General features: G+C 47.5%; 1 protein-coding gene across 15 annotated transcripts in view; it reads right to left on the reverse strand.

Annotated features, from left to right (window-relative positions):
* Nucleotides 1–21,378, reverse strand: part of Prkag2 (protein kinase, AMP-activated, gamma 2 non-catalytic subunit) — a 243,548-nt gene that overhangs the window by 18,437 nt on the left and 203,733 nt on the right. For 8 of the 15 annotated variants that reach the window (XR_880821.3, XR_389738.4, NM_001310480.1 and 5 more), the window contains one exon: nt 7,911–8,017. Coding sequence is in view for 13 of the 15 variants with exons in the window: in NM_001310480.1 (NP_001297409.1) it covers nt 7,911–8,017 (107 nt within the window). In the remaining 2 variants the exon portion in view is untranslated. Of the gene's footprint in view, nt 1–7,910; nt 8,018–8,680; nt 8,790–21,050; nt 21,325–21,378 lie in introns of those variants that run through there. The other 7 variants (NM_145401.2, NM_001170556.1, XM_030254043.1 and 4 more) reach the window with 5 other exon arrangements.

The following is a 21,378-nucleotide window of genomic DNA, read 5'->3' on the forward strand; positions in this document are numbered from 1 at the left end:
AGTTGATACACAAAACCAGCCAGTACAGTAAACTACAAATAATATGTGTTAGCAAAATGTTTTTGTGTAGCCTACTTAGAGGTGTTTAGATGTGTCTAACCTTTGACTTTGTAACATGACACTGTCATCTTTGGAAAGCCTGTCTAGAGCAGTGAGATCAAATTACAAAAAAGAAACAAAAAGGATCACAAAATCCTCAAACTCATATTTTTCTTGTGTGTGTGTGTGTGTGTGTGTGTGTGTGTGTGTGTGTGTGTGTAGGTATGCATGAGAGGAGGTCACACGGCAACTTCAGGTGTTGGTCCTTGTCTTCCACCTTGGTTGGGGTGGGGGGGAGGGGGGGTCTTCTTTGTTGCTGGATGCTGTGCACACCAGGCTAGCTGGTGACAGGTTTCCACAGCTCCTCCTGTCTGCACCTCCCACCTCACTATAGGAGCAACAGACTACCGATACACGCAACCAAGGCCAGCTGTTGACATGGGTCCTGAGGATTTGAACTCAGGTCCTCACACTTGTGGCAGATGGTTCAGCATGGAGACATGTCCCCCAGTCCTCAAAAGACTTGGAGTAAGTTTATCATTCTGTGTTCAGCCATGCTCAAAGTGGCATACTCTGAGCTGCGAGCAGTTTATGGGCTGCAGGTTGGCCACACCTGTTAGAGGGAGTGGGGATTATATTTTTGAAACTGAGAGGTAATTAACTTAATTTTGTTAGCTGTAACTAAATATTTTTGTATATACAAATTTTCTAAAGTTAAAATCATACAAAATAATTAGTCTATTTTCACATGTGTGATGGGTAATTCATATGAAACATAGTTATAGTGAATTATTTGCAATGATAATTGTTCATTATATTAAAAATCACAACAAATAATGCTTTCCCATCTCCCACAAGATGAGAAAGGCAGGCATACAGTTACAGTGGTACTTTACAGCACAGACAAATATGAGCTCTGAGGTTGTGACTGCCTACACAGGGCACTTTGTTCAAGTGTAACACACACCCTTAGGGATACCGTAAGGTGTCACACTTGATTTACTAAGAGCCAAAAAAAATAAAAAATAAAAAAATAAAGCTCAGGGCTGAAAACAATCCTCTAAACAGCAAACGAAAACAAGGAAAACACTCTGCAATCACTAATAATTCAAGATATGCAAATGAACATTAAGACATCATTCAGAGCTGCTGCTGTCCTGTGGACCTGAGAATGGTCCTCAGATGCCTATGTGGAAGGAAGTGAGGTCGTTTTTTGAAATGGGGTCTCCCTGGGCAGCCTAGGCTGGTCTGGAACTTGTAATCCTTCTGCCTCAGCCTCTTCTGGGCTCCCCTTCACCTTTCTGTCTTTGCCTCCCACCACCATGGGTGACCAGGCCTCTTCTGCCTCGTCACCTGTCCTCACCATGACGTACCATGGCTTCTGCCCCGACTCCTGCCTCCAGGTTCCTGCTTATGTGGGTTCCTGCCCTCACTTCTTTCAATGATGAATGGTGACTATGGAACTGTAAGTATAATCAATCAATCAACCAGCCGCTTCCTCCAAAGGGGCTTCTGGCCACGATGTCTCAGTGCAGCAACAGTGACCCTGACTAAGACAGTGCTTAAGCTTCTGTTAAGACCCACAGATCCATCCTGCTCTTTGTACTACAGGGTGTCCCTGCTGGGCTACTGTGGGGAGTGGGACTCCTGTATATGTGTGTGCGTGGCTGTGCCGTGAATGCATGAGAGGCTGCCTTTATGTTGCTGCAGGTCTACCCTCCTTTTCCTTTCCTGGATATCAGATCTGTTCTCCACGGCTCCTCCACACCACAGACAGCCTTCCATTTCTTACTGTATCAGGATGTGATTCGTCTGAGAAATCAAGATTCAATTTTGTTCAGAGAAACAGTCTCCCATACTCTCTAAATGACCTTCTTCTAACCGTTGTTTATCTCACCCTGCCCAGCTCCTCATCACCGTCCTGGGCAATGAAAGACGCAGCACAGCACAAGGGCTCCAGTTTCTCCGGCCGCTCATGGGTGAGGGGACCAGTTCTTCCTTTCCTCTTGCTTCAAGACTAACTGAACACCCAATCTTCCTTGTGAGTCTTTTTTCCTACCTCAGATTAAAATGATAACGAACACCTCTCTTCTCTTTACAGCCTTCTAGTTTACTTTTGATGACATGTATGTATATCTATTTTAACTGTTTTTTGGAGACAGTCTTGCTATGTAACCCTGGGTGGCCAAGAACTCACTATGTAGACCAGGCTGGACTGGACTTGCAGCAATGCTCCTGCCTCTGTCTTCTAAGTGCTGGGATATAGCTTTGATCACCACATTCCGGAATCTTGGCCTTACTCTCAGCCTCTCATGCCTGGCTTAGAACCCTGTGACAAGCTTCTTGGGTGAACATAACACAGGCCAATCATTCTTAAGACAACTCCAGCTGGCCTTGCCACCTTCTTGCTGGGGACAGGTTTCATATACAGTTTTGTAGTGGCTATTCCTGGTTGTCAACTTGACTATATTTGGAATGAACTACAATCCAGAATTGGAAGGCTCACCAGTGACCCTAATCTGGAGGCTGGGAGATAGAAGTTTTTGATCTGGATCTTGGTATGGAGATCTTGAGGCATAGTGGCTATGGATTCCAGAAGATTAAGCAGGGAGATCTCTGAGTTCAAGGTCATCTGGGATTAAAGGTGTGGTGGCACACATCTTTAATCTGGGCTACACCTTCTGCTGGAGACCATATAAGGACATTGGAAGAAGGGAGTCTCACTCTCGATCTTTTGCCTGCTTGTCCGTGTGGGACTGAGCAACTGCTAGATCCTTGGACTTCCATTCACAGCTACTACTGAATTGGACTGCAGACTGTAAGTCATCAATAAATTCCTTTACTATATAGAGACTATCTATAAGTTCTGTGACTCTAGAGAACCCTGACTAATACAGAAGTTGGTACCAGGAGTGGGGTATTCCTGTGACAACCTGACCATGTTTTGGGGAAGATTGTGAAAGAACTTTGGAACCTTAAGGTAGAAGATCTATTCGGTGTTAAGAGCTCTGTGGGATGTTGTATAGGAGCTTGGAAGATAATGTTGAGAACAGTGCAGAAGATGGAGGCCTGGCTTGTGAAATTTCAGAGGGAAGATTAAAGACTCTTTTTAGGGCCCTTGCTATTTTGATTGTGAGTTTAATTTTTGCTTTTGATTGTGACTGTGCCCTGATATTTTTCCCTCTTGAAGGAAGAAAATATTTTAGTGGATCCCACAGTTAAGAGACTTTTAATTATAAAAAGACTTTGGATTTTAAAAGATATTGGATAGTTTTAAAGGATTGAACTTTTAATATGTAAAGACTATGGGACTTTTAAAGTTATTTAAGATCTTGGGGATGAATAAGAACTAAGGGTTGAGGCTTACTAGTGATGTGTTTGTATGTCAAGTTGACAAGGGGTCAATTGTACTGGTTGGTTTTGGGTGTCAACTTAACACAGGCTGGAGTTATCACAGAGAAAGGAGCTTCATCTCTGGTTCTTTAAGAGAGCAGGCTGAGCAAGCCAGGGGAAGCAAGCCAGTAAAGAACATCCCTCCATGGCTCTGCATCAGCTCCTGCTTCCTGATCTGCTTGAGTTCCAGTCCTGACTTCCTTGGTGATGAACAGCAGTGTGGAAGTGTAAGCCGAATAAACCCTTTCCTCTCCAACTTGCTTCTTGGTCCTGATGTTTGTGCAGGAATAGAAACCCCGACTAAGACAAGCTTACGTACAGAATGAACTGTAACATCTTGCTATCTCACCTGCAGAAACCTGGAAAGGACGAGTGGGAACAGGCCAAAAGGGAATTTAACACTCAGTCTGTAGAACAGATAGCTATAGGTGGACTTCCCAGAAATTGCTCAATTACTGTTTTGACTGTGCAGCCAGAAGCTCTAGCTGTCCAGTGGCTGCCTGACTAAGTTTAGGACATGTAGCTGTCCAATGGCTGCCTGACTAAGCTCAGGGCATGTGAAGGCTGTGTTAAATGAGTCTGTGATGCTGCCACTCCCGCAGGACCATGAAGACAGAAACTCTGGCTGATTCCTCAAAGGCAGCTGCATGTTCGGTCCTGAGGGCACACTCTCTTTGAGCTGCAGAAGAATGCATGTGCCGTAACTGGGGCAGCCATACCACTCTGCTCCACGGGCCAAGCACACAGCACCTGGAACAGCCTGGTTATCATTAACAGTATTTCTGGGCAGCAGACGGCCAAGGCAAGAGACAAGCCAAGGCAGATAGATGCAGGTACCCATCAAGGACAACAAGGAAGCAGTGGGGATGAGAATGGTCCACCCCCACAGGAATCTCTGATGGTAGTAGCTAAATGACTAGTGTCCCAGGAATGAAACAGATCCAACCTTCCTGTTTTATTTGAGCCATGTAATAAGAACAGTTGTGGCCAAAGCCTGACTTAAGCCATCAAATATGAGGATCCTGTCCCCTAGCTGTTTCCAGTGTTGGCCAGTTCTCCTGGAGCATGAGCTGTGGCCGTGTCACTTTCACATACAGCGTTCTGTGCTTGGTGCCCTCCCCAAGGGACTTGCAAAGAGGGACCTGAGGACCTGGACATGGGTTCTGACCATAAAATGCCACTCCATTCCTCTAGTCAGGGCGGGGTTCTGGTAACAGGCAATGGTGGCAAGTCAGCTCGAGCCTGAACTGCTAAACGCAGAGCTGCAGACTCAGCTGTGGCTGTCTCCCCTGATCCTGAGGGTGCTCCGAACACCCCAGGAAGCTCTCCAGGGGCTTGCTGGCTTCAGGATGGGAGATGCTATAGGAGGAGCTGAACAGGAAGCTTCTGGAATTTCTGGCTACCAGGTTAGCAAATCCCGTATGTAGAGCATCCCTAGGGGATGTGCCAAGTTTGATGGCACTACCTGCCACCACACGACTCTGAATGGGTCATCTGGAGGCTGCAGGTACACATTTATGTGTGCTACTATGATATTTGTACTGAGGGCCTTTAAAAGCGATTTTCACCAGGATTTTAGCCTGTGTAGCAAGCCCAGCTAATCTTCTGCTGGGCCTATGACACAGTGAGATCGATGCTTAGACAACCGTACAAAGCATCTGTTAGTAAAAAATCCACAGCAGAAAAAAATCCCGTCATAACCGTGCCTTCCCCTAAGACAATTATTTCCATGTGGGAAATCATTCCTGGCTCATTGCTGGACCCAGCAAAGACTCAACAACTACCCAGCTCCTGTGAGCTGGGCAAGCTATGGTGTGTGTGGTGGCGCTTCACTGTTAGTTGGCATGGTGCTTGCCTTCCTTGAGGTGTGTCGACAGTGTCTTCCTCTAGCAGAAGCTCAGGCAGGTGGAGGCAGGTGACCTGTGAACGTTTCATGACGGCCATGGGCAGCACGATGGGCCACTCTAGAGTGTGATGTTGGTAATCCCTAGTGGACACTATTTCACACTATCTATCGTTTCCTCTTCCTTGGGTCTGAAAGATGACATGGGGGAGACTTGGAGCCTTCAGTTTGTGACAGTATTAAACTTAGAAGTTTTGTGGGTGGTTGAGTTGATCTTTCAAGCCTCAAGTTGAAAAGCCTTGTGCAAGAATGCTCTCTCTGTGTCCCCGTGATGCCACTCCATTCTGCTCTGCTGGCCAAGGCTGTGTTAGTTTTCTCGTTACATACGCTGGTTTACATCCCCTTCAAAAACCAAGCCGAACCGAACATCACTTCTCAGCAAACTTCTTCCTTTTTCCTCTTCTCCCAAGCTGGCCTCTAGTTTACCATGTAGCCGAGGATGGTCCCGAGCTCTTAATCCTCCTGCCTCTGTCTCTCAGGGCTGGGGTTGCAGGTGTGTACCACTACACCTTGATCTCTTTTCTTCTCCTTTTCTTTTGAGACATAGTTTCTCTGTGTAACCCTGCATATCCCTGAACTTGCTCTGTAGTCTATGCTCAGAGATCAGACTCAGAGATCTGCCTGCCTCTGGCTCCCAAGTGCTGGGACCAAAGCAGTGCCCTGACTTCTTTCCCTCTTTTTAATAGCCACATTCTGGTGTTCTGTGATGTGCCCACTGCTAAGCCAATCACTGCACAGGCTCTGGGTGCAGGCCTTCAGGCTGTTCTGCCTCTTTGGTCCCTGCTTGCTGCTCTCCTAGCTCTCAGGGGTGTGCCCAGGAGCACCGAGGCAGTTAGTCTGCAAAGCTTCGAGCATATCTTTCCCTCCATTCTACCCAATGCCAGCATGCCCTGTCTCCTTGTGCAGAAATCAGCTCCCTTCAGGCTCAGACCCACGGGATCCATGATTCTGGGATGGGATGTGCACATGGCTTTCGTTAACTGTACAAGTGAGAGGACATGGTTGACCTCGGGCATCCGGAAAACACTGCATTCTTCACGGGTTACTCAGCTTGGCTAAATTCTTAATTCCAAAGACAGTCAAGCCCAGGGCACAATAAAATCTAGATAGCCGGTGGATTGGTACCTGTGGCTGCTTACTTACAAGTGAAGGGTCAGAGTGGCTGCTTCTGAGAGGAAGACTGGGGAGCAGGGTGAGGGTCTACGTCATTGTGAGGACTCAGAATGTCTGTCTGTTTACTGAAATTGGTAGCAACTGCTGTAGAGACATTTAGAATGACTTTCTAAGATCCACCTTCCCTTTGGTAACCATGTATATGCTTTCTGTCCTACGTCAAAGGATCAGAGATGCTTAGGGGCTTAATAGGACCCTGAGAGTTCCCTAAGGGCACCCTGAGGATCACCCGAGGGTTACCTTAAGGTTCCCTGGTTCAGTGAGAATCTGCTAGCTCACAAGTCTTAAAGCCCATTTAAAAAATAAACTGTATTTCCATAAATTAAAAAAAAAAAGTTGGAAATGCGATTAAGCAGAAGCCAAAGGCACTTCTGTTGGTCTCTTGTGCAGAGAGAAGGGCTCCAAGAGCCTGGTGTTTCCTCTAAAGTGTAACACGTGGAACGAAGGCCGTGGTGGGAGGTAGGCACGTAGGTAGGTGGGAGGCAGTGGGGTAGAGCTGGAGGAGCCTGGGGGGTCTCTCCCAGGTCAGCTCTGCATACACAACACATGAGGCTGGGATGAATTTTTCTGGGTGCCCAGGGCTCCACTAAGGCTTAGGGTGAGGCTGTTCCTGCCTCCCCCCCTACCCCCCCCCCCCCGCTATCGTTGAAATCACACTCTTGCTAGCCTCTGGCTGGGGTCCCTACCAACTCCCAGAATACACCCTTCATAAGCCATTTGCCCACAGGTTCCTGGCTTATATCTACTTATTGGAACACAGGTGAAGGCAATCTTATCTGGTGATGGGGCAAGTCTGTGTGCATTCACAATTGTGCATATAGATCTTATACACTGGCTATAACTTGATTGTTACGCTGAACACGTAATTTAGAACTTTCACAGGCAATTATAAGTCACATTGATAAAAAGAAAAAAGCTCCAATAAATACAATTTTAATAGCAAAATGATCAGGTTCAAATTTCCTGGTTGGAAAAAAAAAACAATAAAGTTCTTTTTCAAGAAATTATTCACCTCACCATTTTTTCTAATATTAACCATATATTTACTGAATAACCAGTAGAGACAACCAGGCCCCAGTGAGGGAGGCAGGGCAGTTTAGTACACTTGGGCTTAGGCTCCGACCCAAGCAGACAGACCTGGGTTCAAGTCCCACGCCTTACAGTACTACCTGCAGGCTGAGGAGTCTGTGGATTTAGCTTTGATTCATGTTAAAGTCGAATCCAGTGTTTGTGTTGTAGAATTCACTCAGCAATAGTGAGTTCCTTATGAGGTTACCACGGGGATGTAGACAAAACCTCAGCCTAGGCCGGATTCACAGAAGAGCTCAGGGAAGGCCTGCTGGATTGAATTACCATGCACACAGCAACCCACAACAAGCTATCAGAAGCTCGGTATACTCACTTGCAACGTAGTGTCGAAGACAACAAGCTTTGAACTGGTTGGAACGATGTCATAACACTTGTGTGACCTCATGAATCGCATATAAACGCCACTTTCTGAGTCTTCTGCTAAAAAGAAAAGGCAATGGGTTACAATAAACTGCTGTCACCTCAGAGGACCCATGGCCATGACATGATGGGAGAGGGTAGCCACTCCTGCAAGTCCTGGCTGGCACATTAGGATGGCAGGTGGGGGTGTGGGAGAAAGGCCTGCCAATTGAAAAGTCCCCCCTGCCCCTCCCCGCAGACTATCTGCATATGATAGACTTGACTACCAAATGCCTGTGGACAGGCAGGAAGTCTCACCGCCTTCCTCTGAAGGCACTAGGTCTATTTTTCTTATCAACTCACACTTTCTATCTTGTCAACACTGACTCTAACTCTACTTTCATTCTAAACTCTATTTTCCTTCCTGGGCAGTTTCTTTGAATGATCAGACTCTTACTCATGTAACTAATTAGTTGAGCTCACAAACACCTACTGCATATGGCTTAGTGTAAGTTCTTCCCAAAGCTGACTCAAGACCAAGGGGTGAGTGAGACAAGAGAACAGAGAAAAAAACACCCAAAAACCAAAAAGCTCAAAATAAGACTGCCTATGAGCAGATTACAGTTTGATGTCACCGGTGGCAAAGGAGTACGGGGAGACGGCTCCGAGCTCTTGGGTACAGAACTGTCTTCCAGCAGGGGACATCTCTGCCCTCTGGGGTCGGGGGCTATTCCTGGGGGTTACCTGTAGTTTTTCTGCCCTGAAGCATAGTTACCAAATGCCTGTGGGCCGAGATGGTGAAACAGGAGGACAGGGGTTAGAGATCCCCCCTGCTCTTTGTCCCCCACAGCTCCCACTGAGCCAGGGGCGGAGACTGTGACACTTTACAGGGAATAATACAGACTGTGACTGCAGTCCTCACACTATCAAGTACACTGCCGAGGACAGGGTGTCGCTTATGAGGCTGGGAGCTGGTGACGGCTCAGTGCCTGGATAAGTGGGTGAAACTGAAGTCAGCGTGCTGCTATCTTTTCTTGGAAGATTTATTTACTGGAGAAACTGGGTCCTGCTCAGGAAGAACGGCAACTCTGAAAGTGCTAGAATAGACGCCAGGGAGGAGCTGATCCAATTCTGCCATTACTGACAGCGCTGGGGGTCCTCATAAGCGGTCCTGCAGGCGGCATCAGTTCAGTTTACCCAATACCCAAGTTACCAGTCGCTTGCTAAAGTAAATCAGAACTCAGGTGAGCGAAGTCAAGACAGACTGGCAACAGTAAAACACAAGACTAAAATCGGGTCTCTTGGGTTAGAGTGTAAATCAGGAGTGCAGGGTTTGCTTCATATGTATTTGAATGCCAGCATCCCCACCAGAGCCAAGCATACAAAACAGGCTTTTCGTAAGAACTGTGCACACAGTAGATAGATGCCTGTTTCTCTCAATAACTAAAATAAAAATCTGAAAAAAGCCTTTGTAGCAGGATTATTCAAACTTGAATTTAAAAAAATCGGTAAATTTTGTGTTAGACATATTTTGAGCATAACTGTCTTAATTCCCCCTGATTAAAAATATCATGCCACACGAGTGCAGGTTCCCACAGAAGCCAGAGGAGGGCATCAGATCTCCTAGAGTTGGATACAAGCAGCTGTGAGCTGCCCAGTGTGGACACTGGTGCCTGAACTGGGGTCCTCTGGAAGAGCAGTAAATACTCCTAACCGCAGAGCCATCTCTCTGCTGGCCCTTCTTTCTTCCTTTATTCCACTGGCTTTTACATTCAGAATACGTCTATTGTCTTGGTTAATTCTCTGTAGAAATGCTCACACAGACACTCTCAGAGGTGTGCTACATTAATTTAGATGCTTCATAGCTAGCGAAGTTGGCAAGATCAGCAATCATAGGGCCTGTGAGGTGGCTCAACCGGCAGGGATTTGACACCACAGCTGGATGACCTGAGTTTAGTGCCTGGAACCCACATAAAGGTGGAAGAAGAGAAGCAAGCGCACACACTGCAACATCACACGGTCCTTGCTCTACCTCATGCACACACAGTAAATGCAAATCACAGTAAAATGAGTTATCCCAAGTCTGCTTCTTGACAACGTGACACCTGAACACCCCCCTGGAGAAAGCATCTCTTGTGCAATGTATAGGAGCATCGGCTGTCAATAAAATGCTGTTGGCCTATTAGCTTAGGCAGGAAACAGGGAGGTGGGAGTTCTGGGACAGAGAGGGCTTCTGGATAGAGTCAGGAATTCTGAGGAAGACAGTCGCATGAAACTAAAGGAGAGCTGGGCGTGGTGGCGCATGCCTTTAATCCCGGCACTCAGGAGGCAGAGGCAGGCAGATTTCTGAGTTCAAGGCCAGCCTGGTCTACAAAGTGAGTTCCAGGACAGCCAGGGCTATACAGAGAAACCCTGTCTCAAAAAACAAACAAACAAAAACAAAAACAAACAAACAAACAAAAAACCAAAAAAGAAACTGAAGGAGAGGTAACCAGCCACACGGCATGACTTAGACCAGTTCAACTGAGTTATGAGCTAGTGGAAATGAGCCAAAGCTACTGGCCTATGCATTTATTCACGTAGAAGGAGTCTTAGAATCTTTATTTCGGAGAATTTGGGGGCACAGGTAGAAAAGCCCACAATTACATCCTTTCTAAAACTACAACATTCCATCCTTGACCTCTAAAAGGCTCAAATTAACTGCTTAAAAGTCCAGGCCCAGTCTCTTCTCTTCTCTTTCTAAAACTGGACTTGATGACCTAGCAACATGGACTCAGTGGCGTGATGCCCTGCCCCATGTAACCCCCTGCAGCCAGAGTGGACTCAATTTAATTCAAGTTTCAGGAGCCTAGTTGGAACCTCTCTGTCTGCCTGTCTGTGACACCCCCTACCCCCGCACCCCCAGAAATGCATTGGAATCACACTAGAATATCCTCGAAGGAAACACGGACTTCAGAAAGTTGACTTTGGGAAGGTGTTCTCAAGGAGTCCCACTGTGTCTTTGCACACACTGGGTGCTCTTGTTTGTGGTCTATTAGATCCTTTCAGTAGTGGCCTGAACAGTGACTCCCTGCTCCCAGAATGGCCACTTAAATTGCAAATGTTTTGTAGTCAGGGAGTTTCAGATGTCAGACCCTGACACAAGACAAATCCTGGACTCAATGGCAGGTCCTCGTAAAAGAGAGAAGGGTTGAAAGAGATCCAGAGAGGAACATGGAGACAGTGCTGAACGCCAAGGACTGTCAGCAATCAGCAGAAGCAGAGAGGGGGTGGTGGGACAGAAGAAGGACGGGTGCAGACAGACAAAGAGCTAGGCAGAGAGGGATGCACCTGGGAAAAATTCTCCTCCAGCCTCTAGGGATACTGATAACTTACATCAGACTTGTGGCCTTCAAAACTATGGGAGGAGACATTTCTGCTGTTCACTAAAGATTGGCGACAGAGGCTGCAGGACACTAACATGCCTTCAAAGATCAGTTCAAAGAGCACTTCCTCCTGCAGCCTCTTGCAATGGACTAAATTGCTGCTGTTCTGACATGTCCATTAGTGCTTTACGAGCAGTTGCCCGGGAGCCCTCACAAGTCCACTGCATTTATAGGCCTGGGTCTTCCTAAGACTGGAGACTGTACAGAGCAGCGAGCGTGGCTCACTCACTCATCTTTACATCCGGCACGCAGCGAGTTCTCGTACGTGTTGGACACAAGTCACCACTGGCCACTGAAAACGCATAGATCACATGTGACAGGGGCAAGCGGAGATCTGGGTCCTCTGCCCATCCTGTCAGACACAAGCAAAAGCTTCCAGTACCCAAAAAGGAAGGCTGGGCTCCTGCACCTTGTCCTGACCTCCACACAAGCACTGTGGCACTGGTGGACCCTGCCGCAAGGACTGATGGGAAGCTACACAGAAGAGAAGTAAACACACTTTCTTCTCAGTATGTGCCTTTACAACATTAGGTTATCAGAGAGAGAGAGTTGAGGGCGGGCATCACTGAAATAATGACCATATGGAAACAGCCCTGTGATTTTCTTTAAAAAAAAAAAACACATGAGTGTCCTAAAGCTTAATAAGTTGTAAGTATACTTTATACTGAAGCTATTTTCTAATTCTGGTAAGAAACATGGAATTAAGATGGCAGAAACAATTTAAAATGTTTAACCTATCTATCTATCTATCTATCTACCTACCTACCTACCTACCTACCTACCTACTACCTACCTACCTACCTATCTAATTACCATTTGCACGCATGTGTGTGTGCATGCATGTGTTCACTGGTGTGCCAATGGAAGCTACAGGAGGGTGTAGAGCATTTTCTCTTATGACTCTGCTTATCTGCCTCCTCACTGCCTTGACACGAGGAACCCAAAGCTCACCAGTACAGCTAGGCTAGATCTGCTCGTCTCCACCTCCTCATCTGGGGTTACAAGCATGTACAGTCATGCCTGGCCTGTTGTGTGGGTGCTGGGGATTTGAACTCAGGCCCTCCTGTTTGGACAGCAAGCCCTCTCACCTACCAAGCCCTCTCACCAGCACTCTATATATTCTAAAAATTCTGAAGACTGCCAACTAGACAAATCCAAGTTCCAGTGGCCCTCACTGTATCATAAATTATTAATATTTTCCCCAAGCCCACTTCCACAGATCTTTAATTTAGAGTGTACACTGCTTCATCTTTCTGGTCTCAATAGTATGAAGATGAAGAGGGCAGTCACTGGACTGCACTGCTTGTACTTCAAGCAGAGGCATGAAGAGATGATCAGAACAGCAGGCACCAGAACGGGGGCTACGGGAATAATGACTTCCTAGTGAGCTTTACTCAAGCTTAAAGGCAGGACGGTCCATGAGACAAGACTCGGAACCAGGCTCGGCGTCTCGTGCTGGAGACAATGCCTACTGATTAATTTACTACTGTGATGGATAACTGCCAGTGAACAGGGTCTAGAATGTCTACAGGGATTAGGATAACTGAGGAGGGGCACCACCCGCATGTGCGCAGCTGCAGTTCATGGGCTGAGACTGCGTAAGGCGGAGAGAGGGAGCCAAGCCTTCATCCTTCTCTGATCCTGACCCAGGATGACACATGACCATCCTTCTCACTCCTAATGGCACGATGCACTGTGTCCCCTTAAACTGAGAACCCAGTAAGCCTTTCTCCCTTTCACTTGCTTCTGTCCCAGCGATGAGAAGATAGCAAATACAACTAATAACCAACTGAGCAGCACCACCAGGAACCAGGTCTCAGGCCGGGAGCAGCCAGCCATAAGTGAGGCTGTGGTTCCAGGAAGTCTGCTCGGGTCCTGGCTGCCCTGTCCCAAATCTCACCAAGACAGTTCTAGGTCCCGTCCTGAAACTCTTGCTCAGTCTAGAAGGAGGGCTGTCCTATCACTCTTGGGAACAGGCACACAGTGACTGTTGCATAGTTGATCTCAACCAAGGTGGGGAAATAAGGGATGGTCCAAGGCCACAACTGGTCTCCCCTCTGTGAGCACCTCCTCAGACACAGACCACAGGAGGGTGAAGTGCCAGGAGGCACACACTGCTATCCAGATTCCCTTCCCGGACAGGCTGTTGTAGGACATCACCACGGGTGTGAATTATCCCAGCCTCACCCTGAACAAAGTGCCAGACAGAGGGATGGCTGCTCACCCCTATCTGTGGACACCTTAGCCCCCTGCTTCACTGTTTCTAGTGCTGTCTGTTCTTGGTTTTTCAATTCAGTTTTCAGCATGGCCACAGACACCTCCCAGGAACTGACTGCTGACCGTTTCTTTGTCTTGTCTGCACTGGGAAGGGAACCCAGAGCCTCTCTCTAACTGAGCCACATCAGCTCTGACACCCTCTGCTTTTATCCTTAAGATGGAGGAAGGAGCTGAGAAGAAGGTGCCTAGAGGGTGGAGGCCACACAGTGACAGGAAGTGAGGTCAGAGTCCTGGAGGGAAGGGCAGGGGGAGGAAGAACAGAGTGGGAAATGTGCAGATATCTGAAGGTTCAAGGCTCCAAGTCTTTAGGGTGAGAAAGGTTTCCTGCAGTATCTTCCACAATCATTTCCATTTGCTGCCAAACATTACTATTTGGAACAGCAATGAGAAGCATGAAGATGTTTCCAAGAATAAAGCACAGAGTAGCTAAATACCATGATGTAAGTAACAACCCTGACACACAGTAGCCAGCACTGTGGCCACTCTGATCTCAGCACCAGCAGCATTATCACCCAAGCTGAGACCAAGTCTATAAGGAAAAGCAAGTTACTACCCCATTCCTCAGATGAAGACACCGAGGCGTGGGGGCTCAAATAATTTTCTCCAGAGTAGCTATTAGTGAGAAGCCAGCTTTTCTGATGTTCTACACGGGACCAGGACACGGTGAGTGAGTGTGGGTGGGATCAATTCAACATTACACAGAGATTCAAGGCAGAAAGCAGAATAGAAAACCAGTGTCTTGTGGGCCTTGCCGTATGGGGCGAGGGAAGAAAAGACCTTATGTGGGTCCCACAATTAAAATGAATAAAGGGGTTCACAGACCAGCAGGTATGTGCGGGGGGAAGCCCTTGGCAAACAGGAGTTCCAGTTTCCTCCCAGCCAGGCACGTGCTTGCCCCCAGCCCGATGTTTGGTGAAACCTGGGAGGCTGCAGGCTGAGGTACAGCTTGCTGCAAGGCTGGGGTACAGCTTGCTGCAGGCAGGGGTACAGCTTGTAGGCTCTCTTGGCATCTGCTGAGAAGAGGCTGTGTGTGCCTGCGCATGTGGCAGCACACAGCCCAAAATGCCAGTGAGGGGCTCAAGCTGAGTGGGAGACAGAGTAGAAGGGAGAGCAGGCCCAGGGGGGCTGAACCTATTGGGGAAGGGCAGCTTCCTTCCCTGTGACCTGAAGAGGAGAAGCTACTTTTCTTTACTGTACCTTTTCTCTTTTCCTCTCCTTTTCTTCTCTTCCAACCTCCTACCATCTACCCTCCCTCCCCCTCGTTCTTTCCCTCTTCTCTCCTCTCCACAATAGACACAGAATTCTGAGACTAAGTGTATGGACTTCTCTGCCCACTGAGCACGATGCCCACAGGACCCCACTGCTGGATCCTCTAGTCAGTTCAGTCCTGACTCTCTCCACCTGGGGTGACATGGGATCCATAAGTGTAGGGTTCAGACCCCAGGTCTGTCCACATCCCTGCAATCCCAGCTGCAAGTCCACCTGAACCCCATGGCTGATTGATTGATTGGCTATAAGTAAAGGTTTCTATGACTTTCTCCTTGGGATCCAACAATTTTCTTGAAGGTAACAGTTAAAGGTTTATCAAGACATACATGGATGCTCTAAGGAGGGTGTGGCAGATGCACTGAGCTTTCATGGACCCCATGTATTCAGCTATCTACAAACTCTTTGGACTGTGTCTTTTATGTTTTTAATGAGAGCCTATTTAGTATGCATGACTAATTAAAACACAGGCCATTGCTGAGCAACCTTAGGATACTTTTTCCAGCCCAGAGCCTAGGAATGGTTCTTAAAGTCCCAACCCTCAACCCTCTGATTCTGCCCTACTGTTCCCAGTCACTAGCCTCATCCTGGAATGACCAAGAGACAGCTGGACAACAATCAATCTTAGCATACAAAAACTGACTTGGAAGACTGAGGATCCCAGCACTTGGGAGGCAGAAGCAGGCGGATTTCTGAGTTCAAGGCCAGCCTGGTCTACAAGTGAGTTCCAGGACAGCCAGGGATACACAGAGAAACCCTGTCTCAAGAAGAAAAAAAAAAGACTGAGGATTTTAGATGCTATATATGCTGGCAAACCAGTGACCCTACCACTGTATCTGACCACATCATCCGAGCTTAAGCCTGAACTACTATCATTATTATTTCTTCTTCTTTGCTTTTGCTTCTTTAGTCTCTTCTCACCCAGGTTGCCTGAAACCCACTATCCTGCTCAGAATGGATCTGAACTCGTGGGACTCCTAATGCCTTCATCCTTGAGTTCTGGGATTGCAGGCATATGCTGCCACATCGGGCTCTTTATTTGGGGATGGTAACGGCATCTTTCTGCAGGTTATTCTGAGTATAGAAGGTAAACACAATTGTGCTTACTATGGCTGGCAAAGGGGCAGTAGCCACAGACATCCACCAGGCATGGCTTTAAGGGCTTTGAACCCTGTTTTAGGGCAGTCATTGCAGCTACTGTTTACAGAACGCTATCGGTGGGCATGCTACCCAATGCACACATGTTACTCACAGGAGGCAGGTGCTGTTATGGAGAAGCTACCTGTGAAAAGAACAAAACTTTAAGTACTTTGTTTAAAGTCCTGGAACTACTAAACAGGAGGAAAAGCACCCCAAACTAAACCGGACTCAGTCTCAGTTAGTGACTGCGGCACTAACTGTAGAAGCATTTAAATGGTGGGTCATCTGTTCAAACTTCAAAGCTAGAGTCGCCAATAAGACCAAAGGGCACAAAGCCAAGACACCAAGTGCGTGTGTGCATCTTGAGGTCACAGGTCAGACAGGTCAGACTCCTTCTCTCTTCCCTTAGCAGGACACACCTCATTCCTACAAAGAAAAGCTCTGGAAGACCTTCCTTCACACAGACTCTGCCAGTAAGGGGCACGTCCTGCCTGCGGGATTGCCTATGACTTGTCTCATCACCGGACACAGCAGGCTCGGACTGCACAGATGCATGGAGGTGCATCCTCATCTCAGAGAGACTTGGTACCTCCCACTCTCCTCCACTTCTCTACTTCATTCACCATTACCAAAGTCAGCTCTCCCTCACCCGCACAGTGCTTTCAATACAAATAGCTCTTTTTTTTTTTTCTCATAAGAATCAATCAGCTGAAGTACTCCAGGCTATGTGTGAGTGTGAAGGCTAAAACTCCAAATCCATGGAACAGTATTTAGAGAAAAAGAAGTCTCTTGGAGCCTGAGATTTAATAACAAAGAAACGCATGTGACCCTGTACTGGCTGGTTTTGTGTGTCAACTTGACACAGGCTGGAGTTATCACAGAGAAAGGAGCTTCAGTTGGGGAAATGCCTCCATGAGATCCAGCTGTAAGGCATTTTCTCAATTAGTGATCAAGGGGGAAAGGCCCCTTGTGGGTGGTACCATCTCTGGGCTGGTAGTCTTGGGTTCTATAAGAGAGCAAGCTGAGCAAGCCAGGGGAAGCAAGCCAGTAAAGAACATCCCTCCATGGTCTCTGCATCAGCTCCTACTTTCTGACCTGCTTGAGTTCCAGTCCTGACTTCCTTGGTGATGAACAGCAGTGTGGAAGTGTAAGCCGAATAAACCCTTTCCTCCCCAACTTGCTTCTTGGTCATGATGTTTGTGCAGGAATAGAAACCCTGACTAAGACAAGTTGGTACCAGCATAGTGGGGTATTCCTGTGACAACCTGACCATGTTTTGGGGAGGACTGTGGAAGGACTTTGGAACTTTGGGCTAGATCTATTTGGTGTTAAGAACTCTGTGGGATTTTGTGTTGGAGCTTGGAAGATAATGTTGAGGACAGTGCAGAAGATGGCGGCCTGGCTTATGAAATTTCAGAGGGAAGATTAAAGACTCTTTTCAGGGCCATTGCTATTTTGGATTGTGAAGATTCTGTAGTTCAGGTTAGCTGAGGCTGACGAATCAGCTGTGATTAACAAGATACCAGAACTACTAAAGTGAAAACTTTGCATTACTGGGACTATTGATACTGGTTAGCTGGAGCTAAGAAATTAGTGGTGATTAAGAAGAGACCAGCATCATTGAGGTGACATCTTCTAGGAAGTGTTTTCTGAGAGCACAGTGGCTGTGTTCCAGAGATAACCAAGGTTGTACCTTGTGCTGTGGCTGGACTTGGTAATGTGTAAGAGTCACCCAGGTGGTACTGGTTTTGAAGGCATGAAGGGGTCACGCAGAGCAGCTGAGGCTCGGCACTGTGAGAGGCCATGGAAGGCCATTGGTGAAGGTGCAGCCTCAGTTGCAATTGATGGCCCAGAACTGAAGGGGTCATGCAAAGGAGTTGAGGCTTGGCACCATGAAGAGAGCCTATGAGAGGCTGTTGGTGAAGTCTAGTTACAGTGGAAGACAGCAGTGTTTGGAGATGCCAGTACCATGAGATGACCACTAAGAACAGCAGCAGCAGTGGAGTATAGGCAGCTGAAGCCTAGAAGACAACGTGTGTGCTACAAAGGGCATGGCTGGAGAAGTGACCCAAGCCCTTGGAGGAGCCCAGAAGATCGTGAGTTGGATCCCAGACATTGGACAGTGGAGTTTAATTTTTGCTTTTGATTGTGACTGTGCCCTGATATTTTCCCCTCTTGAAGGAAGAAAATATTTTAGTAGATCCCACAGTTAAGAGACTTTTAATTGTAAAAAGACTTTGGATTTTAAAAGATATTGGATATTTTTAAAGGATTGAACTTTTAATATGTAAAGACTATGGGACTTTTAAAGTTATTTAAGATCTTGGGGATGAATAAGAACTAAGGGTTGAGGCTTACTAGTGATGTGTTTGTGTGTCAAGTTGACAAGGGGTCAACTGTACTGGCTGGAGTTATCACAGAGAAAGGAGCTTCAGTTGAGGAAATGCCTCCACGAGATTCAGCTGTAAGGCATTTTCTCAATTAGTGATCAATTGGGGAGGGCCCCTTGTGGGTGGTACCATCTCTGGGCTGGTAGTCTTGGGTTCTATAAGAGAGCAGGCTAAGCAAGCCAGGGGAAGCAAGCCAGTAAAGAACATCCCTCCATGGCCTCTGCGTCAGCTCCTGCTTTCTGACCTGCTTGAGTTCCAGTCCTGACTTCCTTGGTGATGAACAGCAGTATGGAAGTGTAAGCCGAATAAACCCTTTCCTCCCCAACTTGCTTCTTGGTCATGATGTTTGTGCAGGAATAGAAACCCTGACTAAGACAGACCCCATAGGGCACTAAGATACTTAGTGAAGTTCTGTCTGGCTCAGATGTGCAAGCCTGTTCTTTTTTTACTTTCTTCCTCTATGCAATGGAAATGAGGCGATCTGCTTCTTATGGTCATTTTAAAGACTAGGTTAAGTGTACAGGGCTTAACAAGAGAAGAGGGCAGGAGAACCATTGAGAGAGAGAGAGAGAGAGAGAGAGAGAGAGAATATATGAATGAACAGCCCTTGAGAAGAAGACAGAGTTTTGGTGGAGTTGGTGTGTGTGCACACGGGTGTGTGCTCCAGGTGGCAAAGGACTTTAAAGAGGGCTGGAGGGATGCTGCAAGGAGGAAGAGGGAAGCAGAGGGAGGGAGGGAGGGAGGCAGGAGTGGACCCCAAGAACAGGCGAGTGTGCTCATGGAAAGCTTCTAGCAAGGTGCAGAGAGAGGATGCAGAGGGCTGGACTGGCAGGAACAGAGGCAGTGCTTAGAAAGCAATCCCGGGAGGTGGGTGAGGCAGCTGGGGGAACAAAGTGAAAGAAGGGGAGAGGAAGAAAGAGGACATGCGCTGGCTAGGGCTTGGGTTTGTCGATTTCATACATGTTGATTCATGTGGAACCTGTAACTGAGCAAATGCCTCCATCAGATTGGCTTAAAGGCAAGACTGAAACATTTTCTTGATTAATGGTTGATGTGGGAGGACCCAGGGCACTATGGGTAATGCCAATCTTGGGCAGGTGATCCTGGGTTGTATAAAAATGGAGGCTGAGCAAGCCATGAGGAGCAAGGTCATTCCTCTATGGCCTCTGCCTCCAGGTTCCTTCCCTGACTTCACTCAATGACGGCATGCCGCCTGGGTTTTCCTTCACAGGCTGCTTTTGGTCCCCAGCCAAGCACATCTCTGTAGCTTGCTCTGTCCCCTTCAATCCTTCATACGTGTTCCATGACCAACCTCACCTACTCTAGGGGTCCCTCCTGCTTCTTTCCATCCCTTCCTTGTAGGACAGAAAGAAAGAGAAATGGGGAGGTGGGGAAGGGGAGAAGAGATCAGGAAGGCAAGAAGACTATAGGGATCGTGGCTGGTCTTGATAGCTAGCGACCTGTGAAGGACAGAGGCCTGGCCAGAGAGGTGTGCTGGACATCCTTAGACACTAAAGTTTCGTGGTAAGGAAACCAAATGCTGGCCAGTATGAATACGTCGGGTCAGAGCCAGGAGTGAGCACTCTCTTAGGTGAGGACCAGTGTGAAGGTAAGTAGGCCTCAGATAGAGCCACAGGAACATTTGGTTTCTTCCATTCAGTTAGGAAGGATGACTGCATGGAGCTGTGAGTCACGCCATGTTACACTGGCTGCAAAGGGAAGAGAAAGAACCACAGAGGGTATCTACAACCAGCTATGGTGGGGAACCCACCAGGGACCAAGCCACCTCTCCAGCCATGCCTTAGAGATTAAGGATGAGCGTTGAGAAGAGGGCACGGGGCAACTCTGTGGACTCCAGGTTAAGATGGGGACGAGGGTTGACTGCTGGCCACTGGATTTGGGGAAGATAAGTTTGTGCTAACCTTGGCAAGTTTGGATGCAGGGCAGAATTGGAGTAAAGAATAAAGAGGAGACCATGGTAATCTTCTGAAAGGAAGATGACCTCACATTGGCCTCCAACATGGGCTTGACTCTAGGGGAGTCTCTGGAATGTTATATGCCATCTTAAAGAGGGCACTTCACCTCTTCCCCCCCTCCCCCCACCCCCGTGACAGGGTTTCTCTGTGTATCTTTGGCAGTCCTGGAACTCACTCTGTAGACCAGGTTGGCCTTGAACTCAGAAATCCACCTGCCTCTGCCTCCCAAGTGCTGGGATTAAAGGCACCACTGCCAGGCTCACCTCTTCTCTTCTGACTTTGCTCTTCTATGACCCAGGGTGTGTGTGTGTAATGCTTTGTGCCTTAGGGTTATCTGAGACTCAGCATAGTTCCACAGTATATGCTAGTAGTCATCAAAAGATCTAGGAGAAGAGAACATTAAAAATGCTTTTCCAATTTTTCCAGTGCTGCTGGACAATCAACACCGTTCCTGTTTACACCTGACAGGTGAAGCTGGAAGCCACAAAGGTCAGAGACAGGCCCAGGACTCTGGCGAGTGGGATGGAGTTCCATTTGGATAGTGATGGGGCCTGGACCCTGGTGGGGTGCCTATAAAGTAGAAAGACAGTCTTCTGGAGGGAAGTTCACGAGTCCCTAGCAGAGTGATGGGAGGTGTTACCTTGGTTCCTAATGACTTTCTACTTGGTTCCATGCACTTGCCAAGGCTGGTGATATGTTCCACTTCTTGCTATCCAACCACTCTATGCACTTTCCTGTTTGTTTAAACCAGTCAGGTATTTTTTTTTTTTTTTCCTTTTAGGTAACACGACCTTTTCCTGTCTGTCTTAGCCTGATTTTGCTTCTTGGACAAAATACACAGCTATTTACTTGGCTCATGATTTTGGTAGCGGGAAGACCTAAGGAGCATAGCGTTTATGTGTGCTGAGTGTCCTACTGGCTGTGTCATAATGGGGGGTGGGGGGGGAGCATCACACAGCAGCCGGTAC

The sequence above is a fragment of the Mus musculus genome, chromosome 5 (assembly GCF_000001635.26).
Source record: "Mus musculus strain C57BL/6J chromosome 5, GRCm38.p6 C57BL/6J".
NCBI lineage: Eukaryota > Metazoa > Chordata > Mammalia > Rodentia > Muridae > Mus > Mus musculus.